Source organism: Camarhynchus parvulus, chromosome 1 (genome assembly GCF_901933205.1).
Source record: "Camarhynchus parvulus chromosome 1, STF_HiC, whole genome shotgun sequence".
Taxonomy (NCBI): domain Eukaryota; kingdom Metazoa; phylum Chordata; class Aves; order Passeriformes; family Thraupidae; genus Camarhynchus; species Camarhynchus parvulus.
In genome coordinates, this window is record NC_044571.1 from 115084382 (window position 1) to 115099696 (window position 15315).

General features: G+C 62.3%; 3 protein-coding genes across 3 annotated transcripts; all 3 read left to right on the forward strand.

Moving 5' to 3' along the window:
* Positions 1-781: 781 nt before the first annotated feature.
* Positions 782-4965, forward strand: SPCS2 (signal peptidase complex subunit 2). Its single transcript, XM_030948206.1, has 5 exons — positions 782-842; positions 2247-2330; positions 2598-2758; positions 3689-3823; positions 4148-4965. Exons 1-5 carry the CDS (start codon positions 804-806, stop codon positions 4332-4334), a joined length of 606 nt encoding a protein of 201 aa, XP_030804066.1. The 5' UTR covers positions 782-803; the 3' UTR covers positions 4335-4965.
* A 238-nt stretch (positions 4966-5203) lies between these two features.
* NEU3 (neuraminidase 3) lies at positions 5204-8697 on the forward strand. Its single transcript, XM_030948219.1, is given in 6 exon segments — positions 5204-5467; positions 6673-6727; positions 6817-7059; positions 7149-7619; positions 7621-7641; positions 7643-8697. Coding segments are annotated over 5 exon segments (1227 nt in total). The 5' UTR covers positions 5204-5467; positions 6673-6700; the 3' UTR covers positions 8108-8697.
* Positions 8698-8766: 69 nt separating this feature from the next.
* P4HA3 (prolyl 4-hydroxylase subunit alpha 3) lies at positions 8767-14158 on the forward strand. Its single transcript, XM_030947911.1, has 14 exons — positions 8767-8808; positions 9390-9715; positions 10108-10250; positions 10477-10691; positions 10875-11024; positions 11121-11172; positions 11362-11519; positions 11601-11777; positions 12258-12322; positions 12456-12615; positions 13108-13170; positions 13429-13497; positions 13699-13795; positions 13993-14158. Exons 1-14 carry the CDS (start codon positions 8767-8769, stop codon positions 14061-14063), a joined length of 1788 nt encoding a protein of 595 aa, XP_030803771.1. The 3' UTR covers positions 14064-14158.
* Positions 14159-15315: the final 1157 nt, after the last annotated feature.

The window sequence follows — 15315 nt, forward strand, 5'->3', positions numbered from 1 at the left end:
TGGGGTTAATCTGGCTGTAGATGCCCGGGAGCCCAGCAGGCTCTGTGTGGCAGCCTGGCAGAGCTGAGCCCGTGTTTCCACGTGGGCAGGGAGAGGCAGGTGCCACTCGCCCATCCTGTCCAGATCCCTGCCATCTGCTGCAGGACGTGCTCAAGCTCTGCTTTCTCCACTTCCAGCTCCACTGGCACCTCCATAAAACTGATATCCTGCATCAAAGCAGCTAAATCGGATCAGCCCCAGTGGCCATCTAGCTTAGCATGGCATGTGCTGCGATGGAAAATGGGGTTCCTTGTCATGGCAGCTGTACATGGAGGGTCTAATTACGGAGGAATGAGCAGCATCCTCCTCGTGTGGCTCAGCCGCACAACAGGGCTGCTGTATCCTGTTGGAGATCATAGATCCGTGGAAGGGTTAGGGCTGGAAAAGGCCTCCAAGGTCACCGAGTCCCCCAGCGCTGCGAGGCCACCACTAACCCATGTCCCCAAGTGCCACATCCACAGGGCTTTAAATCCCTCCAGGTGTGGGGACTCCACCACTGCCCTGGGCAGCCCTTTTGGGGTCGGACGGGGCTTGGAGCAGCCTGATTCAGTGGAAGGTTCGACTGGATGGGTTTTAAGGCCGCTCCGAACGCAAACCCTGCGATTCCATGACGGGAGCCTCTCCTGCCGACCATGGGCATGGCGGACGGACGGACTGCATTTCCCAGCGTGCCGCGCGGCGCGAGGGGTCCGGACTTCCGGCCGCGCGGCCAATCAGGAGCGCCCAGGTGTCGCGGGCGGGGCGGGGGCGGAGGCGGCGAGAAGATGGCGGCCAAGAGCGGCCGGAACGGGCTCCTGGACAAGGTACGGCGGGCGGGGCTCCTCGGCCGCCCCGAGCGGCCCCCGCCCCGGCCGGGACCCCGGGCAGCGCCCCGACAGCCCCGCGCCTTCCATCGCCGGCCCCGGCTTCCACCTTTCACTGCTGGGTGTCCCTCCCTCAGCCCTGGGCATCCTCATCCCTGCGCATCCCCCCTCAGCCCTGAGCATCCCTATCCCTGAGAATCTGCCCTCAACCCTGAGCATCCTCAGCCCTGGGCATCCCCCCTCATCCCTGAGCATCCCCATCCGCGAGCATCCCCCCCCTCAGCCCTGAGCATCCTCCCCTGGCACCCTCCCTCCATCCCTGGCCATCCCCCTCCACCTGCTGTAGATGCCCGTAAAAGCAAAAATAAATAGTGGAAGCAATTCGACCCTCTTCTCTCAGGGCAAAGGCCGTGGCTTCCAGTTACCTTGTGTGCTAATTAACCCTGGAAGGAAATGCTTCAGGAGCAGCCACCTGAAATGTTTGGTACCAGACACTAGTGTGAGAGCTCTGTCCCGGTTCTCTGTGGTTTTTAGATCCTTTTGTGCCTCATAAGCCTCATGGGCACACAGTGACATTCCCTGTGTGCCTCAGAATTCCCTCGTGCCAGGCCTGGGGGATAGCTGGGCTTTTCCCTGTGCAGCTGCAGGGCAAGCAGGTCGAGTTTTACATTGTATTTAAAGTGGTTTTCTCCTTCCAGAGGAGGGAAGGGAGCTCTTTGGGCTGGTAGTTAATCCATCCAGCCTGGGAGCTTCCAGAGCAGGAAAATGACAGGAGTGAAAGTGAGGATTGCTCAGCTGAGATTCCAGCTCCAGACACTGCCCCGTTTGAAATAAGGGACAAGTTGGGATACTCAGGGCTCTGGCTGATGTGTCACCAAACAGTAATGGTGCAGTTCAGGGGAAGGTGGGCCCTTGGAAAAGCTGGGAATTGTTACTGGGGAGGGACCCATTCCTGCAGAAGATGTGAATAAATGTGAAGAGTGGCAGAGTCCTTTGCTCTTGTTCCAGAGAACGGTTTTAACGGAAATTTCCTGTTTGTGCCTTTTAAACCTCCCCTTGTACCAAGGCAGCTGGGGGTTCTCAAAGTTTCCTCATGCCCCAGGAGCGTGTGTGCAGCAGTGTGGCTGGAAAGCAGGGGCACATCCAGAGCACATCCAGCTGTCCCTTCCTGGGCATGGCAGCGGGAGCAGCAAATGGGGAAGCAAAGCCAAAGCTGCTGCCAGAGCCACATCCAGCCTGTGACGGGCATACGGGCTGACACCCACCAGGGCTGCCCAGGCAGATCCCCTCTGTCCAGCCAGGCTTTCCCAAGCAGCTTCGCTCTCTGCTCTGCCCCCTGTGCTGCTGCTCTCGGCAGGAGCAGGTTGGGATGGGATTGCCCTCACTCCAGCCTTTCCTTTGCAGTGGAAGATCGATGACAAGCCAGTGAAAATCGACAAGTGGGATGGTTCAGCTGTGAAAAACTCCTTGGACGACTCTGCCAAAAAGGTGAGCTCTCTGTCTCTGTGCTGAGCTGCCCTCCTGGGAATCCCTCTGGTTTCCTTCCCTGCTTCCTGGGGTGGGTTGTGCCCGCAGCCGTGCCGGGTCCCTGGTGGCATCTCCTGTGATTGCCACGTGCCTGTGGGGCCTGATGCAGGCATTGACTCCCCACAAACCTTCTGCTCCGTTTCCCTGTGCCCCCCTGGGGCTGCTCCCTGCCCAGAGCAGCGTGGCACATTCCCGAGAGGCTCAGCTGCCCGCTTCTCTCTCCCACAGGTGCTCCTGGAGAAGTACAAGTACGTGGAGAACTTCCGTCTGATCGACGGGCGCCTCCTCATCTGCACAATCTCCTGCCTCTTTGCCATCGTGGCTCTCATTTGGGATTACCTGCACCCTTTTCCCGAATCCAAACCCGTCCTTGCCTTTTGTGTCGTCTCATATCCTTCACTGAGCCTGTCAGGGGTTGGATTTTCCGTATTTTCTGGACGTTCCCATTTTCAGGGAATTGCTCTTCCTGCCACGTGCAGATCGGCTGATTATCAGAGAGTTTTCATGTGATAGGAAAGTTCCTGCCTGTGTGGCTGTAATGCCCCTAAATTTGGCTGGTCTGAGCACATCCTTTTTTCTTATTCTACCCACAGTCTGGTTCCAGACATGTCTGCTTTTCCCTGATACCACAGGTCAGACACTGAGAGGGGAAAGAGGAAATTCCTGCCAGCAGCTGTGTGCTGCTGCACAGGCTGGATCCACTCCACAGCTCACCCCATGAGGCTCAGCAATGCAGAGGAGCAGTGGTGGCCTGGACTGGGGGAATGGTTGGGCTCAGTGGTCTCAGAGACGTTTTCCAGCCTAAACAATTCTGTGATCCCAAGGAATTTCCCTGTTCCTGGCTGTTCTGGGTGGCTTTTGGAACAAATGGGTGGCTTGTCATGCAGCACTTGAAATTACTTAATACCAGAAATGGGAAAGAGGAATTGCTCGGTCTGTGCTTAGGGGGAATGCCCAGCAAATCGTTCTGTGGCTTGTTCAGTCTCAAGTTTTCCCAGCAAATGCCAGAGAATCCCAGACTGGTTTGGGTGGGAAGGGACCATCCATTCCCATCCCCTGCCATGGGCAGGGACACTGCCACTAGACCAGGTTGCTCCAAGCCCCATCCAGCCTGGCCTTGGGCACTTCCAGGGAGTGAATAACAAATCATTGAAGTTCAGATTTATTAGTTAATTTCTCACGCTGATGGAGCATCAGCCAAACACCCTGTTTGCAATCAAGGTGTCACGAGAGGTGGTTGAACCACAGTGTCTGAGGGGATCCAAGCGACTGATTTCTGCTTCTCCCTGCACCTTCCTGACTTCCTTAACTCTCTGCACCTATTTTGTGATGATGGGCATCCTGACCATCTATACCTCATACAAGGAGAAGAGCATTTTCCTGGTGGCCCACAGGAAGGACCCGGCGGGGATGGATCCCGACGATGTCTGGCAGCTCTCCTCCAGCCTCAAACGGTACCTGCCGCCTGCTCCAGGCTGCCCAGGGCAGGCCTCCCTCTCAAGAGACCACCCCAACACTGCCTGTTCCTCAGAATCCATCCTGCTCCACCAAATCATGTCCTTGTTCAGGAATGGGAGCAGCCCCGAGTGCTTTTCTGCCACCAGGGTTCATGTTTCATTTCTCGTTAATGCAGGGTGTAAAGGCCGTGAATTGTGTTGATTGTGAGTGCCCAGGCGGGATTTCCCCTCAGACAGGAGAGGGTTTCTGTCCACTGGAACCCTGCTCTGAGGGTTTTCCCCCCTGGGACCCTGCTCTGAGGTGTGTCTGCCCTCCCACAGGTTCGATGACAAGTACACCCTGAAGCTGACGTTCATCAGTGGGAAAACCAAGCAGCAGAGGGAAGCCGAGTTCACCAAGTCCATTGCCAAGTTCTTTGATAACAACGGGACGTTAGTCATGGAGGCCTACGAGCCAGAGGTGTCCAAGCTGCACGACAGCCTGGCCCTGGAGAGGAAAACAAAATGATTTCGGAGCCCAGCCGCCTCCCAGCAGCCTGCTAAAGTAACACCAATAAAGTCAAATGGCAAAGAAAGTGAATCATGGCCTCTGTTTTTGTCCTGAAGTCCTATTCCATTTTGGATTAGCAGTAATTTTAATCTTGGACCCAAGATGTGCTGCAGCTCATGGCTAAGCTTGGTCTATGTGCCTGCCTTCCAGGCTCTGGGGCGGACTCCAAAATTGGATGTTGGGGACCCTCAGGAGGGGAAACACATCACCAATGCTGCCCCAGCGTCCCTACTTTTCCTGGCAGTGCTTTGTCATATGGCTCTGTGTCCAGGGGCCTTTTCCAATCCCACCTTTCCATTTCTGGTAGGAGTTCAGGACAAAACCCTTCTGTGAAACAACCAACCCCTCGCAAACCAGTTTGCTTTATTTTTGTATTTATCTAAGGGGGGATAGAGGATTGTTTTATATAAAAACCTTTTATGTGTTGGGGGGGAGAATCAAATATGCTACTTCTGTGTGCTCAGCCACGAAGCTTCTCAGAAAGTGTAAAAGATTTTCCAAGCTTTGTCTGTCTGTCTGTCTGTCCTGTGGTTCCCTTCTGGCATCTCCCGTTCCACACGTCCCTTCTATAACCTGGCATTTTTTAAAAGAGAGATTTTTTGGGTTGTTTTTTCAATAAAAGGGAAGAACAGACATCAAACGTGTCCTGGAGCATCTCTGGGGTGTTTCACGCCTGGGGAGGGAATCCCAGTTCACAAAATCCTCAGGGCTGGAAGAATCCTGGCATTCCCGTGGCACCACCACAGTCTTGTCACCTAAACCTTGTCCCCAGGTCCCACAGGATGAGAGTGGCTCCTCTTTTTATCTTGCAGAGCTGGTTGGGCCTGGCTGCCTCACCTCAGGAACCCCCGGACGGACCTTCCTGGTTTTCCGGCCCTTCCTGGCCACGCCTGTCCCACAAGGGGCAGGGGACTCTCCTGGCATCCCAAGCAGGATCCTGCCTTCGTCCCTCGCCTGGCTCCCTCCCGCCTGCTGGGAGAGGGTCGGGACTCCTCGGCATCGGCTCCACCATCAATCCCCTCCTGGTATCCCACCATTCCACCTGCCCATTCCAGGAGCGAGGAGCGCATCACCTGCCCACACCTGCACAGGTACTGCCCCTGCTGCCCGCCAGGCTCCGCATCCCGGCAGCTCCCGGGATCCCCGCCCGCCTCCTTGGCCCGCCGAGCGCCTGACCCGGCCCCCCGGCTCCGGGAGCTGCAGGAAGAGGCGGAGCGGGGCGGCCCCGGCGCGGCGGCGGCGGGAGGAGCGGGGTCTGCGGGGATGCGGGGCGTGCAGGAGTGCGGGGGCCGCGGCGGAGGGGATGGGGGCGAGGCGCTTGCGAGGTGTGGGAGGGTGCAGGGGCACTGGGACTGGGGCTGGGGGGTCACCGGGGTGTAGGGGAGCGGGCTTGGGGGTGTCGGGGGGTACACGGCGATAATCTGGGTACTGCAGGTGGATGGGGGGCGATCGGGGCCGAAGGGGGATCGGTGCATGGTGCAGGGGGATGCACGGAGCGGGGGTCTGTCACTGGGGGGTCAGTGCATGGTGCAGGGGGATGCACGGGGCGGGGGTCTGTCACTGGGGGCAGGACATGGTGCAGGGGGATGCACGGAGGGGGGTCTGTCACTGGGGGGGCAGGACATGGTGCAGGGGGATGCACGGAGGGGGGTCTGTCACTGGGGGGGCAGGACATGGTGCAGGGGGATGCACGGAGCGGGGGTCTGTCACTGGGGGGGCAGGACATGGTGCAGGGGATGCACGGAGGGGGTCTGTCACTGGGGGCAGGACATGGTGCAGGGGATGCACGGAGGGGGTCTGTCACTGGGGGGCAGGTGGTGCAGGTGCGGGGGGGGGGGGTTGTATGGGGGGGGATGGTGCAGGGGTGCACGAGCGGGTTGTCACTGGGGGTCAGTGCATGGTGCAGGGGTGCAGGGTGTATGGGAGTGGGCAGGGATGCGCGGGTGTACTGGGGGCAGGACATGCTGGCGTGCAGGAGTTTGTGCTGCGGGCCAGCGCAGGGACATGGGGGGTGCCGGTGGGATCCGGGCAGGAGGGGTGCGCGGGGAGCACGGGAACAGAGGAGTGCACGGGCACAGGGACTCCGGGGCAGCGCCGCTGGGGAGCTTAAGGCGGTGGGAGCTCGGGCGTCCTGGTGCGGGGCAGGCGGTGCTCAGCCCTCGGGAACAGCGGGAGGTGACGCTGTGCGTGAAGCAGGGGAGCCTGTGCGGCACAGGGGAGCGGCACAGACGGCAGGAGGGCGGGTGTGACCCCACCGAGGGGCTCTGCTCTCACCCCGCTCTCCCACCCTGCTCAGGTCCCAGGGGGAACCTCAGGGCGGCACCATGTCCCAGGCCACCACCTGCCTCAAGGTGAGCCTTCATCCCTATCCCCTCCGTACGGGCCACCCCCTCCTTTGCCGGGATTTAACCCTTTACATCTGACTGTCCCACCCTTCCAGCCGCAGGGAGATGGCGGGGAGAGCCCCCTACCGCTGCCATCACCACCAGGATCCCCGCGCATTTTCCCTCCGGAGACGCTGTTCCGACAGGCAGGTGGGGTCACCTACCGCATCCCGGCCCTGCTCTACGTGCCCCCGGATGATTCCTTCCTGGCCTTTGCCGAGAAGCGCTCCTCGGCCCGGGACGAGGATGCCAAGTACCTGGTGCTGCGGCGGGGCCGCCGGCACGGCTCCTCGGTGAAGGTAAAACGCCCGCGGGCTGTAGGGACACGGGGTGGGCGCGATGCCGGGGGGCCCCCGCGGCTGAGCCCCCTTTTCCTTCCTGCCGGCAGTGGGGTCCCACGGAGGAGCTGTCGGCGCTGGCGCTGCCCGGCCACCGCACCATGAGCCCCTGTCCCCTCTACGACGCCAGGAGCGGCACCGTCTTCCTCTTCTGCATCTGCGTGGAGCAGGGGAAGACGGAGCGGTTCCAGATCTGGAGCGGCTGCAGCGCCGCCCGCCTCTGCTTCGCCACCAGCGCGGACGGCGGCCGCGGCTGGAGCGCGCTGCGGGACGTGACGGACGAGGCCATCGGCGCCGACCTGTCCCGCTGGGCCACCTTCGCCGTGGGGCCGGGCCACGGCGTGCAGCTGGCCTCGGGGCGCCTGGTGGTGCCCGCTTACACCTACTACATGCACGGCTGCCTGTGCGGGGCCCTGCGGCTGCCCTGCTTCACCCGCCAGCACTCGCTCGTCTTCTACAGCGACGACGGCGGGCGCCGCTGGCACAAGGGCGCGCTGCTGGGCGGCGAGCGGACGGGCGAAGTGCCAGGTGGCGGAGATCCGCGGCCCCGGGAGCAGCAGCCGCCGTGCTGTACTGCAGCGCCCGGACGCCGCGGGGCTGCCGGGCCGCGGCGCTCAGCACCGACGGCGGGCTGCGCTTCCAGCGGCCGGCGCCGTGGCGCGCCCTGGGCGAAGCCGCGCCGTGGGGCTGCCAGGGCAGCGTGGTCAGCTTCGCCCGCTCCGCCGCCCGCGCGGGGCGCCCTCCTGGCTGCTCTACTGCGCACCCCACCGACCGGCATCGCCGCCGCGACCTGGGGCTCTACGTGAACCCCTCGCCGCTGGACGGGGCGGGCTGGCGGCGGCCCTGGGTGCTGCACGCCGGGCCGGCCGGGTACTCCGACCTGGCCGTCTGCCCCGTCGGCCTCTTCGGCTGCTTGTTCGAGTGCGGCGCCAGCAGCGCCTGCGAGGAAATCGCCTTCTGCCTCTTCACCCTGGAGCCCTCCGGCGAGCAGGAGCCCAAGGATTCCTAAAACAGACGCGTTTTAGGCAGCGCGGCCATTCCTGAGCGCTCCAGCGAGCGCGGCAGTGCCGAGACCTCACCGGGACATTGCATCCTGTACACAGCGTGTAGCTTTTATTTTATTATGTCTTTTAATCACCCGTCAAATGTTGTCGGTGACCTGCGGCAGTGGAGGGAGGATCTGCTCTGGCTTGGCCAAGGGGGATGCCAGCACAGCACATGAAATGCCGCTGCTTCTCCAAAAATCAGCATTTTTCACCTGGTAGCAGCTGAAAAGCAGAGGGTGCCAGCAAGAGCAGCTGATTCCCTAAGGAAAAAGTACCCAGGAATCTTGGTTTAGTCAAAAATATTATAGTTCCTGTGTTCCTGCAGGTGGCAGAGGATTCCCAGTTTTTACCTACCATTTTTTATCCTGCTTTCTTCACTTGACTGCTTTAGACTGAGTTTCTCCCTGCCCCCTGGGCAAAAGCGCTCGAATCTTGACTGGGGGCGAGGGGAGAGGAGTGTTGGGGAGTGTTTCGTTCTGCTCCACAGGGAACAGGCTGTAGCGTCCCGACAGTGACAGAGACCTCACATCCCCGTGCTGCTGTCAAATAAAATTCTCCCAAAACACGTGGAATCCAGCCCATACAGGGAAAATCCCAACGGGGCTGGCCCTGCCCCAGAAAGATGCGGGATGGCCCCAAGCACGGCACCTCCCGCTCCATCCTGGTGCTGTTCTGTGCACGGAGAGGCGGGAGGGGGCAGACGGGATGGGCAGAAGGTCAAATCGAGATGGGCAAAGGCAGGATGTGGGCAGGGATGGGCAGGATGGGGCCAAGATGGAATGGGGACAGGCAGGATGGGGCCAGATAAGGACAGAAGGCAAAATGGGGACAGACAGGAGCGGGCAGGCAGGATGAGGCTGAGGACAGCGCAGGATGGGGCCAGGAGATAATGGGGAAAGGGGCAGGGACAGCCAGGATGAGGCTGGGGCAGGACGGGGACAGACAAGAGGGGGACAAGCACGGTAGGGACAGAGGCACAGATTGGAATGGGGACAGGGACAAGCAGGACGGGGAGCAGCCCCACACCGCCCTCCCAGCCAGCGTGGCGGATCCGGGGCCCCCCACCCCTTTTCCCCCCAAAGGCGGGGCCTCTCCGCCCCTTTCCCCCCGCTTCTCCCGGCGGCGGCGGCGGCCGGATGCGGGCGCTGGGGCTCGGGGCGCGGCTGACACGGGGGACACTGCTGGGGCTGGGGCTGCTGGGGGCTCGGGGGGCGCTGTGGGTGCTGGGGTCACTGCTGGGAGTAGGGGCGCTGGAGGTGCTGGGGAGACTGGGAGCGGTGCTGGGACTGGAGGCACTGTGCGTACTTGGAGCGCTCGGGATTCGGGGTGCTCTGGGGCGGCGCTGGGGCACGGGAGGTGCTGGGCGTTCTCGGAGCCCTGGGGGCGCTGGGAGCTCTGGGGGCGCTGGGGGTGCTGGGGGCGCTGCTGGCGCTGCTGCCGCCCCCCGCCCCGGCCGAGACCTTCTCCGCGATGCTGAGCGTGCGGGCGGCGCTGGGCGCCGAGCGCCGCCTGCTCCGCCGGCTCCGCTCCTACCTGCGCGACGAGAGCTCCCGCCTGCGCCTCCTCCGCAGGTACCGGCACCCCGACCGCAGCCGCGCCCCTGCACACACACATCCCGGCCCCAGGCGTGCCTGATCCCCTGCTGCCAGGAGCGGTTAGCCCATCCCCACCTTCCCCAAAGCACACAATTTTTGGGGTGGCCCTAAACAAGAGGGTGGTGGGAGGACGGGAAGCTGAGACTGGACGTGGGTCAGGCCCCCCTTCCCCCAGCTGTGTGCCAGGAGGGGGACGTGGCCCCCCAGCCATGGGGATCTGGGTTGCAGCATCCCCAAGGCCATCCCCACAGACCCACCAGGGCTGGGTTGGACAATCCCTCAGCTCTGGACACTGAGGCAAAGCTGCCCAGCAATGGGCGTGTCAGCACCAAGGAGCACCAAAGTGTCCCCCCGTGGGTGCCTTGCAGGTTCTATGAGAAGGTCCAGGCACTGCACCAGGACCCCGAGGCCTCGGTGGACAACCCCTTGCTGGCCTTCAGCCTCATCAAGCGCCTCCACTCGGACTGGCCCAACGTCATCTACAGCGACGAGGCCACCAGGAACACCCAGGGTACCCACCCAGGGGAGGATGTCTGGCCTTGTGTCCCCTCTGTCACCGAGGCCAGGAAATAGATGGAAGGGCTGGGGAATGGGTGGAGAAGCAAGAAAATTGTTGGAGGAGCAGAATGAATGGAGGATCAGGATGTGGGGTCCCCAGGGAAAAGAGCTGATAATCGTGACTGCACCTCATGATTTCGTTTATCCCGCTGTCCCCCCACCTCTTTCCCACCCTGCAGCACTCCATGCTGGGCTCAGGGAGGTGGAACAGGAGCTGCCTGGAGCCGAGGACCTGGAGGGGGCGGCCAGGGCACTGATGAGGCTGCAGGACGTGTACGCCCTGAGCGTCAAGGGCCTGGCCAGCGGCGTCTTCCAGAGAGCCGGGCAGCCGCCCCTCTACAGCCCCGGCCGGCGCGCCCCCCTCTCTGCCGACGACTGCTTCCACGTGGGAAAGGTCAGGGAGAGCCCCACGGCCTCCACAAACCCTCCCCAGCCTGCTGGGGTGCTGCTTCCACAGGGATGGGCACGGGGGTTTCTGCACAGGGGATGGGATGGGACAGGATGGGATGGGATGGGATGGGATGGGATGGGACGGGATGGCCCAGCTGGCAGGTGCAGGTGATGTGTTGCCCTGCAGGTGGCCTATGACACAGGTGACTATTACCATTCCATTGCGTGGCTGGAGGAGGCTGTCAGCCTCTTCCGCCTCTCCTACGGCAGCTGGAACCTGGAGGACCGGAGCAGCCTGGAGGATGCTCTGGACCATCTGGCCTTCTCCTACTTCATGGTATAGCCACGAGTCCCCTCCCCATGCCCAGTGTCCAGCAGAGCCAAGCCATGGTGGGAGGATGGATGCTGATGGGGTCTCCACTCCCCCACCCAGGCTGGAAACATCTCTCACGCCTTGAGCCTCTCCAGGGAGTTTCTCCGCTACGGTATGTGGGACAACCCTGGGTGCAGCAGGAAGAGGGAAAAGATTTTGGGATGTCCCCATCACCTCTGCATGGCAACAGCCTCCCTCACCCCACTTCTTGCCCCCATCTGGGGTGATTCTCCAGGGACCGGTGCCAGGGAAGGGGGTTGATGGGGGTGCAGCACTCTGGGTGACACCACCTCCCCAGCAGATCCCAGAAACCAAAGGGTGTCCAGGAACGTGGCCAAGTACAAGAAGCTGCTGGAGACGGGGACAGGGGCAAGCGCCAGGCCCCTGCAGCGCCCCAACAGCACCCGGCTGCAGAGCCGTGACGCCTACGAGGAGCTGTGCCAGCGCCCCAGGGCACAGGTGCGACTGGCAGGGCTGCCCTGGTCCCCCAGCACCTCTGGGGTCCCCCCTCACGCCCGCCTTGGTCCTCTTCCCCCCCAGGCAGCCCCAGAGCAGCTCCTGCACCTCGGCTGCTCCTACGAGACCAACGGCAGCCCCCTCCTGCTCCTGCAGCCCGCCAAGAAGGAGATGGTCCGGACCCAGCCCCACGTGGCTCTGTACCACGATTTCATCACCGATGCTGAGGCTGAGACTATCAAGGGGTTGGCAGGGCCCTGGGTGAGCCCTCCCTGTCCCCAGGGATGTCCCTTTCCTGCAAGGGAGGTCATGATCCAGGGTGAATGCAGAGATAGGAGAGGTTTTAAGGCCAAACCCTCCTCCAGGGAGTTCAGATGGGACAGGGCTTGGAGCAACCTTGTCTAGTGGAAGGTGTCCCTGCCTATGGCAGAGCATGGAACTGGATGATCTTGGAAGGCCCCTTCCAACCCAAACCACTCTAGGATTAGATGAGACCCTGGGGATGATGACACCAGTTCCATTTGAGCCCCTCAAAAGACTTTTTGGAAGAAACCAGGTCCAAATGCACCTAAACCACTTCCCAACCATGCCTGACTTGGTGACTCCACCACTGTCACTGCTTCCCTCACCCCAGTGAGACACCTTGGGGTGGGACAGCCAGCTAGCACAAACCCACCACAGCCCCTGCTTGGTGTGAGGGTCCCCATGCGTGGCAACAGGCATCCCCCGTGTGTCCCTCAGCTGCAGAGATCCGTGGTGGCCTCTGGGGAGAAGCAGCAGAAAGCTGAATACCGGATAAGCAAGAGGTAGCAGCCACCCTCCCTCGTCCTCCGTGGCCGCCTCTGGGGTGGCAGCAGGGCCCTGCCGGGAGGCCTGGCTCCTCCAGCAGTGCCCTGAGGGTGAGGCCCAGCCCCAGACGAGCTGTGGGGTGTCCCGCAGCGCGTGGCTCAAGGACACGGCCGACCCCGTGGTGCGGGCGCTGGAGCGGCGCATGGCCGCCCTCACCGGCCTGGACCTGCGGCCGCCCTACGCCGAGCACCTGCAGGTGGTCAACTACGGCCTGGGAGGCCACTACGAGCCACACTTCGACCACGCCACGGTCAGGGAGCTGCCCGGCTGGGGACAGTGTGGGGACACCCAGGGTGGCTCCTGGGGGGCTCCTGGGATATTCCCGGGGGTGGGCCCGGGTTTGGCCTTTGGGGTGATCCCTCAGATGTTCCTGAAGGAGAACCCTTGGCTAGTCCCCCAGATATTCCTGGAGATGGGCCCTGGGATGGGGCTGCTGGGATGGTGCCCAAGGGAAGACCCCGAATGTCCCCGGGGTGATCCCGAGGTTGTTCCCTGAGATGTTCCTAGTGATGCACCCCAGCATGGCCCCTGGCAGGGGTGGGATGGATGGTCCCAAGATGCTGATCCTTGGGTGGGTGCCTGGGGTACTCCTGGGGAGGGAGGGAAGGAGGGAGAGAAAGGAGGGAGAGGGAGGGATTTTCTGGGGGGAACAGCTTGGAGCTGCTGGGGTGTGAGGGGCTGAGCTCTGGGCTGAGCTGTGTCAGGGCAGCACTGACCGTGCCCGCCTCCCCTCCTGGAGCAGTCCACGAAGAGCCCCCTGTACAGAATGAAGTCGGGCAACAGGATCGCCACAATCATGATCTACGTGAGTCCTCCCTCGTTTCCAGGCCTGGAGGGATGAGCCTGGCTTGGCCCTCAGGGGATGGGATGGGTGAGGGCAGCCCTAAATCACTGGAGTGTGAGGGAAGTGCCAACATCCGTGGAGTATTCAGGAGCTTGTGCTGTGCCAAAGAGAGGGCACAGAGATGGGGCCCAAGGGAGGTTTTGTGCCTCAGTTTCCCTGTGCAAAGGAGCATCACAGGGAAGGGGGGATCCATGGCTCCTATTTTTGCTCCTTTTCCAGCTGAGTGCAGTGGAGGCTGGAGGCTCCACTGCTTTCATCTATGCCAACTTCAGCGTGCCCGTGGTCAAGGTGAGAGGTTGTGTGGAACTGCAGGGAGCAGGGAAGGGAGAGTGCTGCTCTCCGATCTCAGCTCCTGCAGGGAGTTGTGATCAAGCCTCTCCTGATGCCAAACCCCAGCCCCGGGCTCCCTAATCTGTTTTGGGGTGCCAGAATTCACTCTTGGGGATCCCAGCTCCGTTTTGGGGTACCAAACTCGCCTCTGCTCCGCAGAATGCAGCTCTTTTCTGGTGGAACCTGCGGAGGAACGGGAATGGTGATGGGGACACTCTCCACGCCGGCTGCCCCGTCCTGGCCGGGGACAAGTGGGGTGAGAGATGCTACCAGGGCTCACCCCGGGGTGACACGGGGCTGGAGGGACAGCTCCACCGACAGGGAGGCAAGAGGGGCTGGGAATGCACAAATACCCTGGATAACAGGGGAAAAGTTCCCCGACAGCAGCACAGGATTACAGAAAGGTGCCGAGGGAAGGGAACAGACTGGGGTCCGTGTTCTTGTCCCTTCCAGTGGCCAATAAGTGGGTCCATGAGCACGGGCAGGAGTTCCGGCGGCCGTGCAGCGCTGACCCTCAGGACTGAGCCGCCCTGGCACCACAGGTGTGACATCTGATGTGACATCTGCAGGTGGCAAAGCCACCCCGGCACAGCATCTCAGTATCTCCCCAAGGGCAGAGCGAGGGAGGGAGGGAGGGAAGGGGGCAGCAGTGGAGCAGGGGCTGAGCAGGAGGGAAGCTTGCTCAACCACGGCCAAACTGGGTGGAAATAAAGTCTTTTATAAACCGGAGTCTGTTCTGGGGTGCCAAACCCTATCCCCTGCGGCTCCCATCCATTTTGGAATGCCAAAATCCAGTCTCGGGGAGAAGGCAGCTCCTTCAGGCCAGCCCCATCGTCCCGGTGGGTTCCCCATTCCCTCACTCCGTGCGCAGCGATGCCCGCTGCAGTTCCCCATTCCCCATTCCCTCGCTCCGTGCGCAGCGATGCCCGCTGCAGTTCCCCATTCCCGTCCGCGCGCAGCGTGCCCGCTGCAGTTCCCCATTCCCCATTCCCTCGCTCCGTGCGCAGCGATGCCCGCTGCAGTTCCCCATTCCCCATTCCCGCTCCGTGCGCGGCCGGCGCAGCGATGCCCGCTGCAGTTCCCCATTCCCCATTCCCTCGCTCCGTGCGCAGCGATGCCCGCTGCAGTTCCCCATTCCCTCGCTCCGTGCGCAGCGATGCCCGCTGCAGTTCCCCATTCCCCATTCCCTCGCTCCGTGCGCAGCGATGCCCGCTGCAGTTCCCCATTCCCCATTCCCTCGCTCCGTGCCCAGCGATGCCCGCTGCAGTTCCCCATTCCCTCGCTCCGTGCCCAGCGATGCCCGCTGCAGTTCCCCATTCCCCCATTCCCTCGCTCCGTGCCCAGCGATGCCCGCTGCAGTTCCCCATTCCCCATTCCCTCGCTCCGTGCGCAGCGATGCCCGCTGCAGTTCCCCATTCCCCATTCCCTCGCTCCATGCCCAGCAATGCCCGCTGCAGTTCCCCATTCCCCATTCCCTCGCTCCGTGCCCAGCGATGCCCGCTGCAGTTCCCCATTCCCTCGCTCCGTGCCCAGCGATGCCCGCTGCAGTTCCCCATTCCCCATTCCCTCGCTCCGTGCCCAGCGATGCCCGCTGCAGTTCCCCATTCCCCATTCCCTCGCTCCGTGCGCAGCGATGCCCGCTGCAGTTCCCCATTCCCTCGCTCCGTGCGCAGCGATGCCCGCTGCAGTTCCCCATTCCCCATTCCCTCGCTCCGTGCCCGGCGATGCCGCTGCAGTTCCCCATTCCCTCGCTCCGTGCCCAGCGATGCCCGCTGC

Excerpts from the sequence above, each read along its gene's own strand:
- SPCS2 (XM_030948206.1), top strand. The coding sequence starts at position 804 with ATGGCGGCCAAGAGCGGCCGGAACGGGCTCCTGGACAAG. Across the intron at positions 843-2,246 it reads GGAACGGGCTCCTGGACAAG|TGGAAGATCGATGACAAGCC; the intron begins GTACGGCGGGCG and ends TTTCCTTTGCAG. Across the intron at positions 2,759-3,688 it reads CTTGCCTTTTGTGTCGTCTC|CTATTTTGTGATGATGGGCA; the intron begins ATATCCTTCACT and ends AACTCTCTGCAC.
- P4HA3 (XM_030947911.1), top strand. The coding sequence starts at position 8,767 with ATGCGGGATGGCCCCAAGCACGGCACCTCCCGCTCCATCCTG. Across the intron at positions 10,692-10,874 it reads ACTGCTTCCACGTGGGAAAG|GTGGCCTATGACACAGGTGA; the intron begins GTCAGGGAGAGC and ends GTTGCCCTGCAG. Across the intron at positions 11,025-11,120 it reads TGGCCTTCTCCTACTTCATG|GCTGGAAACATCTCTCACGC; the intron begins GTATAGCCACGA and ends TCCCCCACCCAG.